The 25,172-nt window shown below is 41.0% G+C and overlaps 1 protein-coding gene across 1 annotated transcript in view; it reads right to left on the reverse strand.

The window, feature by feature from the left end:
• Positions 1 to 25,172, reverse strand: part of LOC144265882 (neuroendocrine protein 7B2-like) — an 84,459-nt gene that overhangs the window by 4,993 nt on the left and 54,294 nt on the right. Inside the window, exons 2-3 of the mRNA XM_077818936.1 lie at positions 11,124 to 11,273; positions 4,179 to 4,291 (exon numbers count right to left, since the gene is read on the reverse strand). Coding sequence (XP_077675062.1) covers positions 4,179 to 4,291; positions 11,124 to 11,273 — 263 coding nt within the window. The remainder of the gene's footprint in view (positions 1 to 4,178; positions 4,292 to 11,123; positions 11,274 to 25,172) is intronic.

Genomic DNA, 25,172 nt, shown 5'->3' on the forward strand with positions numbered 1-25,172 from the left:
ACCATCCCTGATTAGTAGGGGAGACATCTTTCTGAGAGACAAAGGTGTGAGGTTATAATGTGGGGTCTGTCTGTAGGGCAGGATCGAACTGGGGAGCTCTGGAGCTTAGTGCATGGAGCCTCTACTGCATGAGCTAAAAGCCAACTGCCTGTTGGCTAAAGCCGTAGAGCAGACTCATTTATCTCTCTCTCTAAGCACTCTCAGTGCCACTAGACCGGACAGAACACCACACCCAGGAGGTGTGTAGGTTACAAAGTCACCAACCAAGGTCAAGTTTTAAAAGAAGAAAGCTGATCTTTCTGAGACGTCCAAAAATTACACCTTTGCTCATTTCAGCACTTGGAGACTCCAGCTCCAACAGGATGAGTGAGGTTAAGCTATCATATTATACTGTTCTGCTTCCCACCATCTTTCGATATTAAGTAAACATAATAAAAGTCAGTACAAACAGAAATCTATAAAGTGCTAGCTACAGGCTTTCAACAAGATCTAAGGATCAGGGATGGCAATTTCTTTCATACTGAAGTCTCTGTCTTCTGGTGCACTTACATTCCTGCTCTCCATTTATCTTTTTTTTTTTTTTTTACTGGCTCTGGTCCACCCACTCTGATAAACTAAACCAGCACTGTTTCTAGCCTCAAGATGAGATGGAAATTCATGTTATTTAGTACAAAGAAATGTTATTCAAAAATGTCATTGTCTTTTAATTCTCCACATGTATCATTATGAGTCAGATAGCCTGACAGAACTCTATTGCCTCTTCTTTTTCCTTGCCTCCCATAGCATGAGCATGTTTAAAACTTCTGGTGTCAGCCAGTCTAAGAAATATTCCCATGTGAAAGACTAAATTGTCTCAGTGGAAGTTTTTCTGGAAGTCAGCAACAGCTCATGCACCTCTCTAGATCGATATCACCAGTTTAAGAGATAAGCTACAGGGTAGAGAGAAGCTGAATCTAGATGGAAAATACTTCCCTATTGCAAAAGAAAGTCTGACCAGAAAGGAAGAAAAAGGAAAAAAATAAAAGATTCTCTGGCCAGAAGCTAGGAGATCGGAGAACCAGTAGTTACATACAGGAACCACCAGAATCATGTGATCTCAGTTGTCTCACCAGCCTCAGGTCTATGGCTGGAAAGGAAAAAGAAAGCATTTTCTCCATGGCAAGAAAAATTAATTCATCATACTTTTAGGATCCCTTCCCCTCTGAAGCATAAAGATCACTATTTAGAAGAGTTGGAAGAGAACAAGCCAATCTATGGATGTTTCTGTTTCAGACAAAAAAATACAAATTGACACAGATGCTTATACTTAAACAGATACGTTTATCATTGTTTGCATATTAGTATCCGCATTAAATAACTGAACTATATAGATTTGGCACAAACACGGACCTGTGGACTCTGCCATATGAGGTTATTTCTATCATTATTTAACTTTTATAAATTATGTTTTCAGACTTGAAGTCTCTCTCTCTCTCTCACACACACACACACACACTAGTGATATATAAGTTCCACAACTACACAAGCACTCAAGTACATTATTTTCTTGTTTAAAAATCTATTTCTTCCCTCTCTTTCATAAACAAATCAACATTATTTAACCTGCAACTATCATTTGGCTTTGATTATTAATATTAGAGGAACACATGCTGTCTGTCTGCTCTGGGAGCTGACAAAGGGAGAACAAACAGTTAGTTCACTGACCCAGTGGTGCCAAGATCAAAAAAGGGGCTTGGGTTAGACGGTGGTCCCTGCCCTAACATGTGCCCTTGACAGTGGACCAGGTTTTGTGCTGATATAGAGGATATCCTGACTCTATGGGTATTAGGGTGCAGTGATTCTTAGTTACAGGACTCTACAGCCTCCTGTAACAGACGATTTGGGGAAATCTGGTTTAGAATAATACGATATTTCACCCCTTATGTGTATTCAGTCCTTGGCCTCTCTACTGAAACTGCCAACGCATGCGTCAACTAAAGACAGCTGGGGGAGGGGGGAGGGTTGGGAGGAGTCAGATGATGTGGGTGTATACAGTTGTGTACTGGACAACTCACAGGCTATGAACAACTAGTTTTGGTCACTCACTTCATATCTAAGCCAGATTCCAAACAGTGACCTACAACTGAATGGCCTGTACCTTCATCATATGGCTCTTATTTTTAAAATCTCAGTTAGGTAATTTTTAGACTGCCCTTCTGCTATAGTTCTCCCAGAGTAAAATCTACTTACAACAGCAGCATTCGCTGTATTTCTTTATCTTTTTAATATATAACAATGTATGATGAGGAAGCAATTGGGGCAACTGTGCTGGATCTCAGCAGAGCATTTGACCATAGATATTAGCAGCTGTTTCATCTCTAATTAAAAAGATCTGGACTTGGCTTTGCTGCTGCCGCATATAATTTTGGTTGGGGAGCAAACAATTTGTTTTAATCCATATGTGGGAAGTTTCTTCCTGAATTAGTAGTAACTGATGGAAAACTAAAAAAATAACCCAACAAAGCTCAAGATAAGGTATCTTACAATATTAACTAATGATTGCCCACAATTGGTTAAGTGTATATCATTAATGACAACATAGTATGATGTACCCTGGTTCTGACATATTGTTATATTCCAAAAACTTGCAGACATGTTTTTATAGTCTTCAAAGTGGCATTATGAAAATAAATTACTTATGAATAATAAGAAAACTAACAATGTTATCTGGCATAAATAGTAAACTGAGTTCACCATCTGGTGTTTTTAATATTACAACCTTTGATGCTAATTATTTAGACTGCAATAAGAGTTTCCAATATTTGGATATTTGGCTTCACTCTGCCTAGAATTTTAGGGATCATATAAGTGAAGTAATTAAGGCTATAAATCTTAAACTGGGCTGGTCCTAAATGATGTATCATTGTCTCATGATTACAGCAAGAGGAGGCACTGCCAAGCATGTCCGTTTATCAATATCTGTATATGGAAAACTGGTTTAGCATAAGTTTATCTAAACTAAAGAGTTACAACTATGTATAAGATTTCTTGATTTGTTCTACAAGTACTAGTGGTGACCTGTAATTCTTGTCTTTATGGTGCCTTACATTGGTATTAGATTTGGTATTAGACATCTAATTGATGTAGTGTATTTTTTAAGATTAAGAAGCGGAACTCTCCTCAGACCAAATCTGGCCTGCATTCTCATGTAAGTAGTCTTGCTGAAGTTATTGTACTGCTTGTATGAACAGAGCAAGATTTTGCCCCTATTTTACTTGCTATATTTGTTATCCAGAATGTACTCAAAATCTTGTCATGGTCCAAAAAAATTCAACTAATTTTGTAATACAGCTTCGACTCCATGTAATTGTATTGAAAAAGAGTCTCTTTTTACATGATGGAAGCTTCAGAGTGGGGATATTTCAACTGGGTCATTTTAAGGCCTGATCCTGGTCTCACGAAAGTCAATACTAAAACTCAGTGTGTTAGCTAACAGTACAGTCTCCAATTACTTGTCTCCCAGGCCCAGATTTTTAAAGGTATTTAGGCATTGCTCTGCTCAGCATTGCAAGGTCTAAGTGACTTAGGAGCCTAAGTCTTACTGAAAGTCAATGATGCCTATGTCACATTTGAAAATGGGACTGAGCTGTCTAAGTCATGTAAGTCCAGATCCTCAAAAGGTACTTAGGCACCTTTGATTTCACTGGGAACTAGGCACTTAATTACCTTTGAAGATCTGGGCCATAGGCCTTGAATGCACAATGAAGCAATGACCAGATACCTTTAAAAATCTAGGCCCTGGTCTATAGTTGTGATCTGAAATTTTGTGCTAAAAATGTATAAATAGGTTTAGTGATCGGTGCCTTGTAGTTGGAATATGATCCATTTGGGTCGTTGGATTTATCAGGTATATAGTCATCATGCTTTAGAACAGGTGATAAGCTAGAGGCTTCTATTTTCTATAACTTTTATTGCCTTTTGATCAGTAATATATTTTTCACTTTTTCTTTGCCATTAATTTGACGTTGGTTTCTTTTAAATAGGTGTAGGTACATCTCTTTAAGAAGTTTCCTTTCAAATGATTCTTTTTTTCAGGAGAAAGGAACCCATAGCTTTCTCCTTACAGCTGTGTGGTACCATTTAGCAGACCCAGCAGACATTCCATCTGCTGCAAAAATAAAGAAGACTGATTTACTCACCCACTTGCCGAGCCTGGGATAGTCGTGTTCTGGATCAAAAAGGTGTTGGTGCAGCTGGTATTCTCTACTGAACTCTGCTGTGTCTGGTGTGTTTTCTAGACACCCATCGTCAGCTGCAAAAATCAATTAGAAAGCATTAACTGCTTCCCAACTTGCACAGTGCACTATGAGCAACTCATATTTAGTGGCAACATTTCTTAAATTCAGTTATGCAATACAAACTTTAAATAAAAACTGGGATACTGGAAATGCTACACAGCTTTTCTCTGAAAGGGCTTGGTTAGGGTATTTTTAATTTTTGTAAAAATCTTCTTAAGGCCAACCCATTTGCAGCTTGAAAGTTAAATCTATTTCTTTTCCAATTCCACTCCTCTTCCCCCCGCCCACCACCACACTCCACCATCACACCCAACCCAAGGGCACAGACTAATTTTTTTTAGACAGAACACTGTATTCTCCCAACTTTAAAAAAAATCCCCAGTGTTAAAGAGATATCTGTGCAGTTTATCAGCTACCACAGGAACTTTCTCTAGAGTCAAACTGGTTCTGGTGAAGAGATTTCAGCAATTCTGTTTGGGAAGCCCATGGCAGAATGCCTATGTTAGTCCAGGTAGAATCTGCTTTAATAAGCAACTACCTGAATGGAGCTACATTTCTCGTTAGCCACTCTGTTCAGGGGAACTGCAGATCTTTAACGTGGCACTTACCCCCTATTTCAATGCAGTTTGAGGCTGAAGTTTGCACAGCAAAGGCAAATCTGCAGTTCAGTTAACATTTTGATATGTCCAGCAACCACATTTGAAATACAATGGACAATTCCTCAAGTTGCATCTCAGAGCATCAGCAGGATTAATATTCATAAATTGCTGACAAACCTGTCTGATATGTTTGTCAGCAGGTTGTATTGCTGTTTGAACTTGGTGTCATCACAAGAGAACAACTGGACTTTGTAGAGGCCATTTTCTACCTACAGCTGTTATGATGAGATCTATCTTAGATACTTAAATGACACCAATCATCAAAGTAGCTGAGCTCTTCACAATCTGTAATTTATGTATCCTCAAAACACCCCTTTGAGGAAGGGAAGAGCTGTTATCCCCTAATAATACAGGGAACTGAGACACAGAGACACTAAATGACTTGCCCAAGGTCACACAGTAAGTATGTGGCAGAACAGGGAACTGAACCTGGAATCCTAGACTAGCTCCTTGATGACAGCTCCTCCCCAAGAGAGAAGGGCGGTCCTCAGTATTACAGAAGCATAAGTGCCATTTTCAAACAACTTCTAAGACAAAAACTAACAGTAGAGACAGAAGCAGACTTGAGGAAGGCTTTGAAACCTTTTATGATCCAACACAATCCTTCTTGAATACAACTGTGTTGAAATATATTGACCCAGATGAAGGACAGTGCATGGAGTTTCTTCTGCCACTTGTTCAGAGCTTTGAAAAGGCATTTCTGCTATCTGTTTACCTAGGTGCTTATGACCTGTTTATGGAACTAGATAAAGAGGGTAAATTAGCAGTAGTTGAATTGGCAAATAAAAAAAGTTAATAACTTTGGTGTGGAACCAATAACTTTTGAGATGAGAGGACACAATTAATGAAGATTTTTGTTAACTTGTCTTCCATGCCTCAAGAAGGGTCACTTCAGAATAGCTGCCCTGCCAAGAACAAAGACACCAAAGCTGCTTACATACATTACAGGTCTACAGAGACAAAGAGCCAATAGGAAGCATGACTGGAACAGACATCTATGCTGCCTCTCTCAGGTGAAATCCTGGCTCCATTGATATTAATGGCAAAACTCCTGTTGACTTCACTGGGGCCAGAATATCACTCCTAATGAATAAATCTTTAGCCTAGAATCCAGCAGGTAGTGATAAAGATTATTCTGTACAGCAAGAAATTAGAGAAAGTAATTCTCTTAAAGTGGTGTACTCTCATTGAATATAAATAAGATTATTCATAATTTCATTTTTTTTAAAATAAAGAAAAATCAATTGTTTCAAAATCCTTGTAAAACACTGAGGTTCTGATACTGATCTTAACTGGCTCACTGATTTCCAGGGAGTTTCTGAGTTATCTCAGTTAAGAGATCAGAAACAGGCCCTGAACTATTCTTTTATTTTTATGTCTCTGTGTGTGTATTGTCCATTTTTTGAAAAACTCACTAATTTTTGTAAAGAACTGCTGCAAAAGTTCATCATGACATTATAACTATGAATGTGCAAATCCTGGTGTGGGGTGCAACAGGCAGCATAAGATTAGAGTGCTTCAGGAGAGGTGTGAGCAGAGGCTACATGTGGTGCAATTAAGTTTAAGCACAAGACACCGTCCTGCTTACTGTGGTGAAAATAATTCTCAAGCAGATTGTGCTTCTGCTCCCTTACTCTCAAGAGTCTAAAGAGACATATGTTCAGTCTACATCTTACTAATGAAATGCTCAGCTACTCAATCCCCATTCTGGCCTATTAAAAGTAAACTAGACTCGGCCATGCAGCAGTACCCATTAATGCAACCACTCCACACTTGGGCTCTGCAGGGAAAATCCAAAATGGCACATACTGTAAAACATTGTTATGGCAGATGCCACCAGGTGGTGCTGTTGCACAAAGTTTTCCAAATTCTTTTTCTTGGATTCGGTCTTGGGAAGACAAGCAGTGTTGTTAGGTTCTGGGCTATGCAAAGTTCTTTTTAGAGACTGTTTCTGAATGGAGGAAGCTGTGCAAGCAGCTAGAGGAATATACTGTCTGCTTCAGTCTCTGATTAGCATCAATTCATAAAGACAGTAGCTCCCTGAGAACCGGGCACTGATGTTGGACTGATATTCCTGCAAGAAGGGATTTCCCTGCATGCTGTTTGACCTCTTCTGTTCTAGGACTAGTATATGTATATAAATAAAAGAAGTTCCACTTAGTATATAATCACTGATTCCTCCTCCACTGGATAGCCAACCTGCCATGCCCTGGACATCTACTACCACTTGGCTGCTATTGGGAAAAGGAGCAACAATATAATTATGGACAAGGGTAAGATTATTCTTTAGGCACCATAGCTATAGTGCTAGGGCTCCTGGTTCAGGAATAATGTCTTTGCTTGATGATATCACAGTGATGCTATCATGCAGAGGCCAGAGTCTGTAAGGAGCACAAGACTGTGTGCTCCACTGGAGGAATGAAGAAAACGAAGGGACAAGAGTCCTAACTCCTACTACTCATAGTAGAGGTCTCCAGCTTTGGTAAGTACCTTTGAAGAGAGGGCAGCCCAGCACGGCCACTTCTGGTTCTTCGGGGGGTCTGGGGAGGGACAAGGCCCTAGGCAACTGCTCTGAATTTTTTGTGAAGATGGGACTTGCTTTCTGCCTCCCTCCTGACTACTGTTCTTGCCATCGCTGCAGCTCTTTAGATGGGCCAAGAGGAATGGAGACTATTACCACTGCCTGGAGGGGAAGGGACCTCCAGCCTATTGCTGGAGCCTGTAGCCTACTTCCCTCCTCCCAAGCCCACTGTTGTTGCAGGCATTAGTGAGCAGGTCTATGCAGGGAGCAAGTCCCAGATCTATGGACTGGGATTGCAGGGTTCATACTATGCTAAAGTATGAACTAAAGTGGTGTTAAAAACAGCAATGCAGACACTGTGGGTTTGCACTGGAGCTAAGGCTCTGAACCCTGCCCCGTCCCCCCCGTTTCCCTGGGTTTCAGAGCCTAAGATCCAGCCTGAGCCTGAACATTGACACTGCTGCTTTTAGCACCCATAGGGTGAGGCTGAGTCTGTAGAGCCAGGCTCAGAGACATGCTGCCATGGGTTTTATAATGCAATGTAGATGTGCTCAGTGTTAGGGATAAGCCCAGAGAGAAAGGGGGCCCCAGCCACCGCTGCTATTCCTCACCTGCTTGGGAGGAATCCTCCTGAACTACCACTGTGCCCCTCATCCTAACTACCAACCAAGCACAGAAATAATTTGTAACTTGCTCCCTGCCACCACTCCCCACCACTCCACACCTGAGCTGTGTAGGGTACTGCTCCTCAACCATTCCTGAGTAGAGGGCTGTGCGTGGGTGACCCATCACTATCACCTCAAGCCAGGGATGGGGCTGTAGCAGGCCTGTGGTGGCCCTGTCTCGGGGCCCCAGATTGCCTTAATCCAGCACTGATGGATACCAGCGTTACTGTACAAACAATAACTTGGAAAGATTTGTTTTCCATTAAACAAATCCACAAACCTCAATGAGGAAGTTCTCTAGTAATTTCTTTGCTTAATATAGTTTTAACAGTCACCACTTGGACACAGACTTGAGTTTCCACTTAAGGCTCTGAAAACCATCCTACTGAGATATTAGTAGATATAATCTCCACTCAAAATGTATCCATGAAAGAAGGTTTCACAGTTAGCAGCACTTTTCCAGGAATGTTCTCAATTCTCATGTCTGGATGCATCATCTTAGGCAAAATCATGGTTATTTAGCTAAGAAAAAGAATAGAAGGGAGTCTCTTAAACATCATTCCATTGAAGTACCAATTTTAATCTTGCTCTTTTAACCACTAGCAGAAGATCTGAGGGGTAAATATACAGGAGACAAAATTTCCCTGCAGTGGGGAAAAATATAATCTAAACCTGTCAGACAAAATGTTCATTGAACTGAATATGAATGTAAGATACTACTTCAAAGAGAAGCAGTCACCATACTTTTTGTCTATCTCTACATAGCAGCAATCGTGAGCTCTTCATACATTTCATATAAAGTTATCATTAGGGCTGTTTGGAAATGTTCAGAATTTTGACAAAAAATGGGGAAAACATTGCAAAAATGTTTATGAAAAATATTTTTTTCTTTTCTGAACAGCTCTACAGCCAGTCTGAACATTTAGTGAAAAGATTAAGGATAATTGTGTTAGTGTATCTCATCCAAATACCATTACTAAATACCACACAGAAAACTTTTCTCAATTATGAAAGTACATCTAAGTTCAGAAATTTAAAATATGGTTTAAATAATATAGTGCTCACTCCCATTGGAGCCCATTCAGCTCCCATGGCAAACAACCAGATTTTAGCCCCGGATTTCAGTGCTGGAACCCTTTGGGCACACCACAGCTGGATCTGTCCCTTAGTGAACTATGAACTCACATGAATTGTGCCCAGGGTATCTGAAAGGATCAGCTAAAGCTCCAAGATGAACACCACTTTGTTTTTCTGGCACAATGGAATTTTCTACCATGAGGGTAAAGCTCATGCAGGAAACAGAGCTTTCTTGGGGGCCAGCCCAAGACTGTGGAACGAACATCCCCAGAAACTAAGAACTATCACAAACCTCACTACCACCTATGGTAAGTAAAGACCTTGCTTTCTCTAACATCAAGCAGTGTGTGTGTTTGTATGTGCCTGTGTGTATGAGTCTGTGTGTGTGTAAATAAATTCCAAAACAAAAACACTCCTCTGCTTATACTTAAGGCTACAATATAGTCACGGAGGTCATGGAAGTCACAGATTCTGTGACTTCCAAAGACCTCCATGACTTCAGCCAGCCCGGGCTGGGAGCTGGAGGGTTTCCTGCTGTGGGCGGGAGGTGGGGAGGATCCCCACAGCTCCCAGCCGCCATGGGCAGCAAGGGGGACTCTTGCAGTTCCCAGCTACTGCGGGTGGCAGGGGGAACCCCCAGAGTTTGGAGCCACCAGCGGAGGGGGATCCTGGAGCTTCCAGCCCACCGGCAGCTGCCCAGGCTCTTCATTATATCATGGATATTTTAGTAAAAAAGTCAGAGACAGGTCACAGGCTTCCGTTAATTTTTTGCAAAAAGAAAAGGAGTACTTGTGGCACCTTAGAGACTAACCAATTTATTTGAGCATGAGCTTTCGTGAGCTACAGCTCACTTCATCGGATGTTAATTTTTTATTATTGCCCGTGACCTGTCCATGACTTTTACTAAAAATATCTGTGACAAAATCTTAGCCTTACTTATACTTCCCCCCAGGGGAGAGACCAAACATGATTTGGCCCAGCTGCCTCTCTATCATGACCTGTTGGAGGAGGTGGCCGAGGTGGACAAAGAGGGGGATGGAGATCCTTGCAGGTAGGGACCCAGCTCCCCAGAGGGCTCGCCCTGCTTGCTGCCCCAGCTCCACATCGAGTACCGCCACCCGGGCTTGGCCCTCCTAGCACTGGTCTCACACCTCACCCAGCTGCAGCTCCACCTCTGCCAGGTGGCGCGGGCCAAGCCCTCAGGGCAGCAGCGGCGCCTGTGCAACCTGGATCACTTTGCCTTCCATGGTTGCCTGGCTGTGCCAGGGATGGGCTCGAGGAGTCCCCAGCGAGTGGCGCCAGGGGGAAGCTGGAGTTTTTACCTCACGCAGGGTGCATCTCTGGGACAGGGGAGCCCCAGCATTGCAACTCCCGCACAGGGCCTCCACGGGTCTCAGAGATGGGGCCAGCTGTAGGGTGCAGGGCTCATCACCCCAACCCTGCCCTGGGGATTGAAGGAATGGGGATGGGGTAATCCAGCTCCTATTGGAGGGTGACGGACTCTGCTGCCAACTTAACATCAAACCAATTACAAAACAAGAGTTTAGGTCCAGCACAACCCCCAGTTGACCACTCAGCTGAACCCCACACACCTCTGCCCCAAGGCCCGCTTGACTTGCAGACCCACTACACCTCAGCCTTGAGGGCACCTGTAAACACACCTACATCTGCCTGTCATGATGGAGGGTTGGCTGGGCCAAATTTGAATGGCATTGTGACCCCATGCACCATGCTTCTCAACTATTGTAAGGGAGTAAGGGGGCCACAAGTAAAAAAAAATGCTCAGGAGGAGTATGATTCAAAAACGGTTGAGAACCTCTGACTTTATGCACTATTGGAAAGTGCTCAGATACTATGATGATGAGCATGGTATAAAGAATCTATATAGAATAGAATAGAATAGAATAGAATAGAATAGAATAACCTGTTTTTCCAATAGGGCAGGGATTTGGAGGGTCAGGATAGCCTTGATCTTCACTGAAATCCTTTGGTATATTATCTCCTGTCAACTCAGCCACAATATTTGGGATATTGCCATAAGGACCCAAGTGCTGAAGACCTTCATGAGCACCACCTAATGAAGACAGATTTATGCACATAATATTACAAGGTTAAAAGTAAGATTTTGCTTTAGTTTTTCCAATAAATCCAGGCCAAGATTTTCAAAAAGAGAGCCTCATTCAGGCTTCAAATCCCACTTTTAGCACTTCTTCAGCACTTTTGAAAATTGGGCCACTTAGATCCTAAAAATGGATTAGGAAGCCTAACTTCAGGCATTCATATTTGAAAACCTTGGTCCACGTTTTCTGTAAATACATAAGAGATAGTAGGAAAATACTGAAACAAATATTTAATGTTCGAACAATAGTGGAACTTAAACAAAACACCTTTACCGTACTGTAATCTTCAGCTACAAATGATATCGTTCACGACAGAGAACAGTAATCATGTTGCAGGACAGAACTGTGCCAAGAAGACAAAGTTAAAAAAGAAATAGCACTGTGTGTACAGTTTGAAGATAAATTCATAAATTCAGCTGTATGAAAGGAACTCAGATGTTATAGTAAAGCTGGTTATATACACACCACAACTAAAAATATATTTGTGCCTCTAAATAATTCTTAACACTGAATGTAAGTGCTTTCCTAAAGTAACAGAAATAAAAGTGAGTAATAGCCCAAATTGTTAATAGAAAATATGTCTCATCCCTTGAGAATGAGGAGTTTAAAGGGGCAGCCCTGTGCCCTAACGCCCCGCTTTTGCCCGGAGCAGGCTGAGGCTGGAGCCTCCTTGTGGTGGATGTCCAGTGCAGGTACTCCACAGGAAAGGTATACAGTGACCGGATAAAAGGCTTGGAAAAGGACTTAAAAAGGGTTTTTGGTAAAGGAGCGAACAGGGGCAGTTGGGGACTCCTATGATTGGTACAGCAGGGAGCCAACCCCACATTAGTATAGCCCACCTTAACCCTCCTAAGAGGGAGTAGGGATGGATGGCAAGGTCCCAGCCATAGATTTGCTAGTGGGACCTGGATGGAAAAAGAAGGGGAGCTGATAAAAGCCACCCAGGTAATTATGGAATAAACATGGGGTTACCTGCACTGTACACTTTTATCTGCCGGATAGTCCCAGACATCTAATAATGAAGTTGCGGCCTGATTAAATCCATGTCAAATGTCTCCTGTCCTTCTTTTGATATAGCCAGACAACTACAGAACCACATAATCAATATGTGATTGTACATTAATGTATGCTGTTTGGTTCACAATGGGGCAATCTTGCAGATACAAGCATATCTATACTTGTACATGGTTCAGACCTCTTGGCACCGAAGCTCTGTCCATAAAGGAAACAGAGGTATTTAGCAGGCTCCAGTGTGCTAAATATATATATATATATATATAATTAACATTTAAACTGACTGCCAAACATTCCCTTGTCTGAGTACAATGCAATCTTTAATATTAATATAAAGGATTGTTGCCTTTCAGTATCACTAGTCAGGGTTTTTTTCTTCTTTCCAAAAGATTTTCAGATAATTGCCCCTGTTCTAGTACCATATTTTTGCACACTTGAGTGATTTACTCATGTTTGCAAAGTTAATTCCTTTTAAACCATGATAAATAGCATATCCAGCAAAGACTGAAGTGATCAAAATGAAGTGCTGTGAGTGTACCAGATATTTTATGTACACTAATTCACAAACTGCATTAATTTGAGCACTGTAACGTTGTTGATTTTGATAAACACTTTACATTACATACAATGGAGCTACAGAGTCACAATAATGTGATATAAACATATACACTATCATCCAGGAAAGATAGTATAAGACTGCTCTCTTGAACCTGGTACTCACCAGGAGTTAAAACAAAGGAAAATAGACTAAATATCAGAAAATCACTGCTTATTGGTGAGACCTATTACACTTCCAAGGGAAGCAGTGGAAACACCATTGTTTGAGTCATTGGACTGGACAAAGCGCTAGAAAAATATGCTATAAACCATAGGGAATAATCTGGTACTGAGAGAGGAATGCACCAGATGAATGTTTAGTTCTTTTCCATCTCTAATTTCTGTGGACTGATTTCTACCACAGCCCTTTAACAGTCAGAATAAGTCAGATCTGCTTGCTTGTATTTTATTTTCTTCTACAGGATGCGCAAGCAGAACATTGCTTCAGGTGCCCGGGGTAGAGGTCTATATATATTTATATTTAAATTCAATTTCAAATGCTGCATACATGCAGCTAGATGCTGACACTGGTATTTGTTTGGATGCGGCCTGGATTGGCACAAAAGAAATGCAATTTTGGGAGTAAATCTATTTCCCTGCTGCTGCCGCCATTGCAGCTAACGCTGGTCAGCAAATTTCAACAAAAACTAAATTGATTAAAAACAGAAAGAAAATTACACAATTTTGCCCCATTTTTCCAAAGAACTAATTGTAACACACTTGCTGGGAGGACAGAATAACCACCCTGCTCTAAAAACAACCACAAAGTGCAACAATTTCCCCACTGTGCTGCCCATCTACCAGTAGCACAGCCCAACTGAATCTGCATCCTTAGGAGCAAGGACCCCCGTCAATTACAAACAGGGAACACTGCCCTCAGCTGAGTCAATTTAACAAAACAAGTGAGCAGCAGACTTTCATCATCTTCACTGAAACTTCAAAAATTCTACATTAATTTTAAGACAAATAGAGGGGATTATTAAAAAAAGAGGTGGTTTGGCCAGTGTTAGAAGAAAGAAAGAATAAACAATAAAACAGATCATGAATACCAGTGGTGAGTAAATATCCCAGATCCCACATGAAAGCCGTTTAAAACCTTTGCTCCCAAACTCATGTTAGCCACTCCAATTTTTGTGTGTGTTTTTAAACCCGGCAGGGCAGATTCTTGAATGTGTCCAAGCTCTGCACAGATGCACTGAGAAGGGGGACTGTCAGGGAGCTGCAGCTCCATGGGCCTGAGCTACTTAGCCCCAGTGCAAATTAGAGCTACCAGGGAGCAGCTCTAACTTACACACTGGTGTAAGGTCCCTGGGGAACTTTATGTTAGTCAAAGATCAGGTGTGTCAGAAGTCTGCTCTGTCATACTTCCTCCCCACCATCTCCCACACCTCATCAGAGATGGGAGGTGACAGGGAAGGAGGCAGCTATGCTGGAGAAGAGTTCCCTGTACAGGGGAAATTCTTTACTGGCCATTTCTGGCTGTTTTAGGTTCATGTAGATGTGCAAAGAGTACCTCCTACGTTAGAGAATCTGATCCTGCATGTATCATAATAAATAAATAAATAAATAACAATATCTGAGACAAATGGCTTGGTCACTATCCCACTGGTTTCAGTATACCCCTTGCAAGCAGTTTTATGGATCAGGAGTGGCTCTCCTGGACTGTCTTTTCTCTTTGAGGAATTTATCTGGCCTGACTGGATTTTCCTTCTCTGGTGTGCTGGCAGGCATGCTTTTAGAAGGAAAAATAAATGTGAACAAGAGTGATCCAGTGGATATAATGTACTTGTACTTTCAGAAAGCCTTTAACAAGGTCCATCATCGAAGGCTCTTAAGCAAACTAACCACTCAAGGGATAAGAGGGAAGGTCCTCTTATAAATCAGTAGCTAGTTAAAAGATAGGAAACAAAGGGTAGGAATGAATTGTCAGTTTTCACAGTGGAAAGAGCCCTTAAGGATCCATACCGGGCCCAGTGCTGTTCAACATATTCATAAATGATCTGGAAAAAGGGGTAAATAGTGAGGTGGTAAAGTTTGCAGACAATACAAAATTACTCAAGAAAGCTAGGTCCAAAGCTGACTGTGAAGAATGACAAAGGGATCTCACAAAACTGAGTGACTGGGCAACAAAATGGCAGATGAAATTTAATATTGATAAATGCAAAGTAATGCTCATTGGAAAACATAATCTCAACTATACATAAAAAATGATGGGGTCTAAATTAGCTGCTAGCACTCAAGAAAGAGAGTGTGGAGACATTGTGGATACTTCCCTGAAAACATCTGCTCATCTGTGCAGCGGCAGTCAAAAACATCTGTGCAGCAGCAGTCAAAAAAGCTAACAAAATGATAGGAACCATTAAGAAAGGGTTAGATAAAACAGAAAATATCACGCCACTATATAAAGCCATGGTATGCCCACACCTTGAATGCTGTGTATAGTTCTGGTCACCCCTTCTCAAAAAGATATATTTGAATTGGAAAAAATACAGAGTTGGGCAACGAAAATAATGAGGGGTATCGAACAGCTTTCATATGAGGAGAGATTAAAAGATTGCTCAGTTTAGAAAAGAGACGACTAAAGGGGGATATGATAGAGGTCTATAAAATCATGAATGGTGTGGAGAAAATGAGTAAGTGTTATTTACCTCTTCACATAACACAAGAACCGGGGTCACCCAGTGAAATTAATAGGTAGAAGGTTTAAAATAAATGTAAGGAAGTTTTTCTTCACACAGTGCACAGTCAACCTGTGGAACTCATGGCCAGGGGACGTTGTGAAGGCTAAAAGTATAAATTGGTTCAAAGAAGAATTAGATAAGTTAATGGAGGATAGGTCCATCAGTGGCTATTAGCCAAGATGGTCAGGGAAGCAACCTCATGCTCTGGTTGTCCCTAAATCTCTGAATGCCAAAAGCTGGCACTGGATATATGTGGTTAGAAATGTCAACCTTAATCCCTAGTATTTTGGAATATACAGTAGTGCCTAATCTGCATCATCTGTGCCCCTTAATTTACATAGTACACCCACCAGATTCATTCCCTCTGGAGGATATAAGCTTCTTTTAAACACACAAATAAGATGGAATGCTACTGTTCTAAATCAGTACCTTCCTAATATAATTCAATGAGAACTGTGACTATTTCACACAAACTTATCTCTGTAACTGAGTGAAAAATTGATCAGCTTGTAAGATCTTCAGGGACCTAGGCTCAAATTCATCCTATCTTAAATTCAGGCATAGTTCAAACAGGTAAAAGTCCCAGTAGGTTGGGAATACTTCTGGCTTGAACTACACTTCACTTTACTGCATATTTTATTTTCACCTCTAAAACACTCCTCACACCTATGGGCTATAGATAACCAAACAAGTGAGCAGTTCAGTGAATTTCCACCCTTTTGAAACAGAGATCAGCAATACACTTGGAACATCAGCCAACTAATGGATTTTATATATGACAGAATTATCATTATTATTTCTTATAAATATAGCAATGCTAAAAATGTGCTAGACATTTTAAAGACAATTTCTTGCAGGTAAACATGAGGACAAGGTCCCTGGCCAGCATTCCTTAAAATCCCTGATCCTGAAAACATTAAATCAAGCATGAAACTTTACTCCTGTGAGTAGCCCATTAAATTCAGTGTAACGACTCACAGAAGTAATGTTATGCACATGCTTATGTGTTTGCAAGGCTGGGGCCTAAATGGTCATCATACAGACTGGAGCTGACATTTAACATGCCAGGATGGTGCAATGATTTTTGTTTGTTTGGGTTTTCTGGGTCATCTATTTAGCGAACACTTCTTTGAAGGAAGGACTAGGGCCTGCAAGCCTCCCCAAAGTAGTGTTTTAATGAAGAAAATTGAAGGATGAGACAGTGGAGTCAAAGTGGACTGAGTCAAGACATGGGTCCTCCATGCACATGGAGAAAAGTGCTCGCAGCTTTAGCACTTTAGAGGCCAGAAAGACAGTGGTTAGCATTGTGGATTGGGCAGAATGAAGAGACTTGGAGAAGAGGGTATGAGGAGAAAGACAGAACACGGACGCTCTTTAGTTCTGGAATGGGAATGTTGGCCATTGCACATGGTGGTACTTCACAGCCTCAGAGGGACAAGGCTATGCCTTCCCTCCCCTTCATTCAGTGGCTGAGCACACGTTGCTCATTTTTGAAGCAGCAAAAAGGACACTACAGAGTGAACTTCCCATAAGAAGCGCAAGCAGAATGGCTCAGAACACATCCAATTGACCGCCACAGCTCCACTCCTCATCATAGCACAGCCAAGAAAAGCAAGAATTTATTTTACTGTTAGCCTTTCTCAAACATTTATTTTACAAAATAAATAAAAATGACTTTCTGTATAGTAAATTATCCTCACGTGTATGGGGGAGAATGAACATGAATGAAAACCAGACATAAAAGGTATAAAATCCTGCAATGCACGCCGAAGGGCTTAATTTGCTCATGTGAGAGTCAGATATTACAACTGTCAGCAGGGATAAGCCACCCTATAAAGAACATTGATCTCTCAACAGCTCCCTTTGTTACATTTCATTTACTTCTGCCTGTCTCTTCAAGAATGAATACTTTACTTATGTAGTGGTTTCCCAAATCCCATTCAAATAAGTCCTCATCTACTACATAGATACTTACTTCTAACCCTTAAAGCACTCCAGACAGATTTTTTAAATGATTTTGTGGATAGTATTGAATCTGTAGAGGTATGTTCACGTAATCCTATCACATAAAAAACCCACTCTGTTTATGACCTGCTGTTAAACAGCAGCTGCCACTTTGTCTTCTAGGTTCCCATGATCTTGGGCAAGTCACTTAGCCTCTTTATAGCAGTTTCCTCATTTGAAAATAGGAATAATGATACTTTCCTACTTCACAGAGAGTTTTGGGAGGATTGACTCACTGATGGTTGTAGAGCACTTTGAGATCCTTGGATGGAAGGTGCTATCTAGAGGCAAAATATGATGTAACTGAGTAACTGGAGGGCATGGATCAGTGCTCATGTCGTGCTCCCCGTCAGTACCCGGCCCAGGCCGGGGAAGCTAATGATTCACCCAGCGGACCAAATTCAGTGATGAATCCTGGTCACATGCCACCTGAGGCATATTGCTCATACACTAAGAAGAAGACTGAATTAACTAATGAATTCTCATTAATTAGTTCTTGCCACACCCTGTGAAGTAATCAGTGTCGACTCAGTTTTATAAATGGCAAAATTGATGCAAAGAGGACCACATTTTCTTAAATGGTTTCTAATTTTGGGTGCCTAATTCAGACATACAGGCCTGATTTTCAGAAGCATAAGCACTGGCAGTTCTCTGAATATCAGGCCCTGGCTGTCTTAAATTGAGCATCTGAAAAGAGAAGACGACAAAATTAGGAGTCACTTCTGAAAATTTTTGCTTACGTGACTTGCCCAAGGCCAAAGAGGATCAGCAGAAACGGGATTAGAACTCAGTAGTTCTTGGCTCTGTTCCTGTCCAGGTCTCAAACCACAGGAATAGGTCTTCCCTGTAATAAATGTATTAGGCCCAGATTCTCAAAGGTATTTAGGCATCCAACTTTCCCTGTAGTTCACATTTGGATATTGCATAGGTCTCGCTAAACAGTCTTACTATAATTTTTCTCTGTCTCTCTTTCCACTTGGGTTGTCCAAGATAGCCAAGGAATTTGAGTGTCTAGTGATATTACATGTTACATCCCACTGGGAGTTAGGCGCCTAAATACCTGGGACTCAGTTCCTTATTTTCCCATGACCTCATTATTCCCCAGTATGCATGAATGCAGGTATAATTTATTTTAATGCAAATTCTTCCAAGTGTCATGAGCCTCGTCACATATCAAGAGAAAGGGGATGTACATTCTACCCATAATCCACAGCGAATCTCTCAGTGTCATCTGGCTCCTAACTCTTAATAGCTGCAATTTTAAAACATGTACAACATGTAACATCACTAGACAATCAAACTCCTTGGCTATCTGGGCCAACCCAACTGGAAAGAGATACAGTGAAAAAATATTGTAGGTATCTTTAGTGAGACCTATATAATATCCAGATGTTAACTCCAGTACCTATTTTTATAGATAAAAAGCACATAATGCCCCTTTTCCATTTTTTTGCCAAAGTTTTGGTATCCTAAATCCCACACCCAGATTGATTTGATAACTTCACTTACTGTATAGCCTCAGAAATTTTTATAAAATGGAAAGGAGAGAACAATGTCTCAGAGAAAGTTGGGCTTTTTTAAAAAGCTGAACAAAGCCCAGCACACTGACAAACATCATGTATGCTTTAACAAAATCAGTCCCACTAGGATTGTAATTTTATGTCATATATGCAGCAGAAATCTCTCAACAAAAAGCAGATACAATAACCCAAATCCCAAGCTGTGATGTGGTCTCTTTGCATCATGTTGACAGTTCAAAGTGGCCCTGAAGTGGTATAACTGGCTGTGGGAGGTCCACCCCAATACAATGACATGTTGCCGAATCCTACCCCTCCCCCAGATGCTAGCACAGGGAATGTCACTAGAGCAAAGAGGACACAGCCATAATATCCGTATGTCTGCTGATCTCCAGCTGTCATGTTCCCATAACCTTTGGGGCCATATTCAGCAGATGTAACTTAGAGTAGCCTAAAGGCTACTCTGAGTTATAGCAGGGGACCACCACACAGACAGCCCAGAATCAGAGGAACGCAAAGATCACTTTTGCATTAGTCCATGAACAAACCTGTCCATGAACAATATTTTTGGTCATTTTCTACTAAGAAAGGAATATTGTCCATGTATGAGAAAAGTAAGTCTTATGGTTAAGGCACAGGTCAGGCAAACTGGCACTGTCTGTCTCAGTCTTCCCATCTGTAAAATGTACAACAAAGAGTACTTCCCAGTGTGGGGAAAGATTAATTCATTAATATTGGTAAAGTGCTTCAGATCTGGCATTACTGAAGGGTAAAGGATTCTTTTTCTTCTAATTATTAATGTATAATATTAATCTGCATAGCCTATTTGTATACTTGTTTCAGAAGATAAGATTTCCTGCAAGGTACTACGTGACAAATTTAAAGAATGGGTTTTTACGTTAGATATTGAGCCATCACTCAAACAAAAGCTTCTACCCTCAAAGGGTTGTTCAGTGGGTTATGTGACATAAGTTTGGTCGCCTTAAGCTTGAGATCAGTGGACAGATACCTACATCCCCTCCCTTGCCCCAACACCCTCCCCCAAACAAACATTCAAAAACCAGTCGGAGAACACTTCAATCTCTCTGGTCACTCAATTACAGACCTAAAAGTGACAATTCTTAAAAAAAAAAAACAACTTCAAAACAGACTCCAACGAGAGACTGCTGAATTGGAATTAATTTGCAAACTGGATACAATTAACTTAGTCTTGAATAGAGACTGGGAGTGGATGGGTCATTACACAAAGTAAAACTATTTCCACATTCCCCCCCCCGCCCCCCCCCCCCACTGTTCCTCAGACGTTCTTGTCAGCTGCTGGAAATGGCCCACCTTGATTATCACTACAAAAGGTTTTTCTTCTCCCTCCTCCCCACCCACCCCCCGCTCTCCTGCTGGTATTAGCTAATCTTAAGTGATCACTCTCCTTACAGTGTGTATGGTAACACACATTGTTTTATGTTCTTTGTGTATATAAATCTCCCCACTGTATATTCCACTGAATGCATCCGATGAAGTGAGCTGTAGCTCACGAAAGCTCATGCTCAAATAAATTGGTTAGTCTCTAAGGTGCCACAAGTACTCCTTTTCTTTTTGTGAATACAGACTAACACGGCTGCTACTCTGAAAACTACTCAAAAAACCCCTAGATCAGTTGTCTCTGCAGGAAGAGAAAAACACTTAGTCATCAGTGGAAACGTAACTATGTTCCTATCCCTGCAAAGTGGTCAGGTCAGACAGTGGAGAAGCTTTCACTTCTGCAGCTTATGCTGTACCTGTTTTGTGGATCCAAGTATTCAGTCTTATAGGGCTGTCATGCAAGCACCTTTCTTCTGTACTACATTCACTCAAAACATTCTCTGAGGACAGAAAAGAAAATATCTATTGCTTAATATTTTGTTGTAAATGTGATTTGGCAGAGTAGGAGGCAGAGTGCTTCCCTAATGAAAAAGAAATCAGGAGGAGACAATTGTTTCAAAATTAAAATAAGACTTCAATTGTTCTTATTACTGTGAATGGGAAGCTATAAACCGCTCCAGATAAGCTGCTGGTGCCCCCATGTGCATAAATGTGGTTTTACTTTCTCCTATGTGGGAGAATATAACTAGTCTGAAATGTTGATTAATTTGTACATAATGCCAGAACTCCAATATTTTAAAATATCTTTTATCCTAAGAGTTTGCATGAATTTTACAGCTGTACCACCAAAACACAGATTGGTATTTCAGGGGAGACTGCATTGTCTCTTAGGTTGTAGACAGGAAAAGTGTCTTCCTCTTTGTTCTGGATAGCACTAAGCATATGATAATGTTTTTTGAAATGTTGGGGAGGTTTCCTATGTCCATATGTCATAGGAATGTTGTTTTGTTCAAATCTGATTAATTCGTTTAAATTATTATGCATTAATTCAGAGAGGATACCATTATTCTCCTGGTGCTGTATTTCCTCAAGTTCAGAGAGCGTTCATTGTATAATACTTCGGTAATCAATTAAAATGGTTATTTAAAAAACCTCAGTAAGACTTTCCTTTATTTTTTTCCACTTGCTTTCAAGTTTTTTCCTTAGCATACAACCCTGCTACTGCGTAAGAAGATAAGGTAACAAGGAGAATTAATGGTAAATCTGAAAATGCCTGAGTGTTTATTTAATGTGGGATTATTATGCTATTTTGGATTCAGAGCACATCTGCAAAGAAAATCTGTTTGGTGGATTGCAAAGAACGTGTGGCTTCCTAGAAAGTTTAAAAGGTAACATAGAACTCTGATTTATTATACTACAGCTGCACTTATCCCATCACTATCATACAGGATCCATATGGCTTCTACCAGCAGTCAGCATGCAGTGCACCATCTGCTCACTGATACATGTATGCTTGGAGTTAGATTTCTAAATTTTGCATTTTGTTCAAATTTACCCCAGTGGAATTTCCTGTTTCCACCATGCCAATGCAGCTTTCAGAAGTCTGCTACAGCGACACCTTAGTCCATATAATAAGATTCCAAGATTGTTACTCTTTCTGTGTGTCACTCAGAAGCCTTTAATGTCAGTTCAGTAAGTGTGAAGTAATGAAAACAGGTAGAAGCAAGGCTGAGAGCTCTTTTTGTTTAGAATATCACCAGGTTCAATCATCACTGAGATTCACAGTGTATTACCTGTGCTATAGAGTAAGTCCTTCTGAGATGCCAGACTTCCGCTACATTCTGATGCTATCATTGGTTTCCCATGACACCCTTCCTGCTGGGGCAGAGATAAAGAAGCGCAGGACAGGGCAGTAGCAGGCTGCAGCTACACAGAGCAGTAGGGAGTCTGTTACCTCATTGCTGTACATAGTTCCTTGTTCATAACAAAGGGCTTATCTTAACACCACTCTGCTCATCAGTACAATACTATATGGCACCAGGCACATGAGAGGGCACAGTGTGCTGGAAGACCCAGTGGGAGGTAACGGTGAAATGAATGCTACAGAGCCCATGCAATTGCACATAACTCCCCCACCAGCCCTGAGAATCAGAGGAAATGCTGAATATGCCTAGAAATGGTTCAAACAACAATTTGAACTGTATATGAAGGCCACAGAGGCAAATCTGCTGCTTTTAACAGTGCCAGGCACAGAAGCCCTAGGTATGGTCTGTTTCAGAGTAACAGCCGTGTTAGTCTGTATTCGCAAAAAAAGAAAAGGAGTACTTGTGGCACCTTAGAGACTAACCAATTTATTTGAGCATAAGCTTTCGTGAGCTACAGCTCACTTCATCCGATGAAGTGAGCTGTAGCTCACGAAAGCTTATGCTCAAATAAATTGGTTAGTCTCTAAGGTGCCACAAGTACTCCTTTTCTTTTTTAGGTATCGTCTGTGAAGATGGTAGGGGAGAGAGAGGAAAGCGTCACACAAATAATGAAAATGTTGAAGCTCATTGTATCCCTAGAAAAAATGTTACTTCAGAAAGATGTATGTTGAGAAAGAGAACACAGAATAAAGGGGAAACAATAATGGAGTTTGACTTAATACTAGAAAGTTTGTCCTGTGATTTCTGAATAATAAAAGTCTCTCTCATTAATGACCAACTTGTCCTGAGATGTAACAATAAAAAAAATGTTAACGGTTACTAAGGGAGATGGATCTGACACTAGAAAGGGCAAGCAGCAGAACAAACAACCACCTAAAAAAACTTGGAGAAAGAAACAGAGCATATGACCAGGGCTGGCCTTAGGGAAAATTTTTCAGAGTAACAGCCGTGTTAGTCTGTATTCGCAAAAAGAAAAGGAGTACTAGTGGCACCTTAGTACTGTAGCTCACGAAAGCTTATGCTCAAATAAATTGGTTAGTCTCTAAGGTGCCACTAGTACGCCTTAGGGAAAATGACACTCTGGCCGAATTTCTATTTTGGCACCCCTGGACCGTGTGAGCAACCCCCCACCATTGCCCCTGGCCCCCACAGCTCTCCACCCCACCTCCACCCCATCACCTCTGGGCCCTGCTGCCTCCCCCCAGTGCTTAATTTGTATTGAAAGAGGCGCCAGGGCTCAGCCCCAGCATAAATTAAGCTGGGCAGCCAGAGAGCAGTGGCTGCTGGGTGGGCACCCAGCTCTAAAGGCAACGCCACTACCAGCAACAGCACAGAAGTAAGAGTGGCATGATATATAGTGTATTGTCACCCTTACTTCTGTGGTGCTGCTGTGGCTTGTAGTGCCTGGTGCTCGGCCTGCAAATCAAGGCAGGCTTTGCGCTGTCACATGAGGCTGCATCTTGCCAGAGCCCAAAGCCCTCCTGCAGCTCTTTGGCCTCTCCTGGCTCACTAGAGGTGCCATTTCAGATTTGGGGGTGTGTGTCTGTGTGTGCGCACGCAACTTTAACTGTGATTCGAGGGGCTACTTCGGCACCCAAAAACTAGGTTTTTTGCGGATAATAAATTAGAAATTAGCTGACAAAAACACTGTATTGAATTCCTATAGAAAGAAACGAAAAAATATATGCAAACACCAATTAAAGCCATATTTTAAGTTTATATGTAAGTTTAGAACAGTCAGGAAATAATACAGCAAGATATTCCCAATCGCAAGCCTTCAAGTATCTGTTCTGGAGCTTTAACACAGATATCAGAAACTAGGGCTGTCGACTAATTGCAGTTAGCTCACACAATTAATTCAAAAAAATTAATGGAGATTAATCCGCAGTTTTAATCGCACTGTTAAACAACAGAATACCAATTGAAATTTATAATATTTTGGATGTTTTTTCTACATTTTCAAATATATTGTATTCTGTGTTGTAATTGAAATCGAAGTGTATATTATTTTTATTACAAATATCTGCACTGTAAAAATGATAAAACAAAAGAAATAGTATTTTTCTATTCACCACATACAAATACTGTAGTGCAATCTCTTCATCATGAAAGTGCAACTTACAAATGTAGATTTTTTTTTTTGTTACATAACTGCACTCAAAAACAAAACAATGTAAAACTTCAGAGCCTACAAGTCCACTCAGTCCGACTTCTTGTTCAGCCAATCGCTAAGACAAACAAGTTTGTTTACATTCCCGGGAGATAATGCTGCCTGCTTCTTATTTACAATGTCACCAGAAAGTGAGAACAGGCATTTGCATGGCACTTTCGTAGCTGGCACTGCAAGGTATTTACATCCCAGATATGCTAAACATTCGTATGCCCCTTCATACTTCGGCCATCATTCCAGAGAACATGCTTCCATGCTGGTGATGCTCATTAAAAAAAATGTGTTAATTAAATTTGTGACTGAACTCCTTGGGGGAGAATTGTATGTCCCCTGCTCTGTTTTACCCACATTCTGCCATATATTTCATGTTATAGAAGTCTCGGATGATGACCCAGCACATGTTGTTCATTTTAAGACACTTTCACTGCAGATTTCACAAAACACAAAGGTATCAATGTGAGATTTCTAAAGATAGATACAGCTCTTGACCCAAGGTTTAAGAATCTGAAGTGCCTTCCAAAACTGAGAGGGACGAGATATGGAGCATGTTTTCAGAAGTCTTAAAAGAGCAACACACTGATGCAGA

The sequence above is a fragment of the Eretmochelys imbricata genome, chromosome 6, assembly GCF_965152235.1.
Source record: "Eretmochelys imbricata isolate rEreImb1 chromosome 6, rEreImb1.hap1, whole genome shotgun sequence".
NCBI lineage: Eukaryota > Metazoa > Chordata > Testudines > Cheloniidae > Eretmochelys > Eretmochelys imbricata.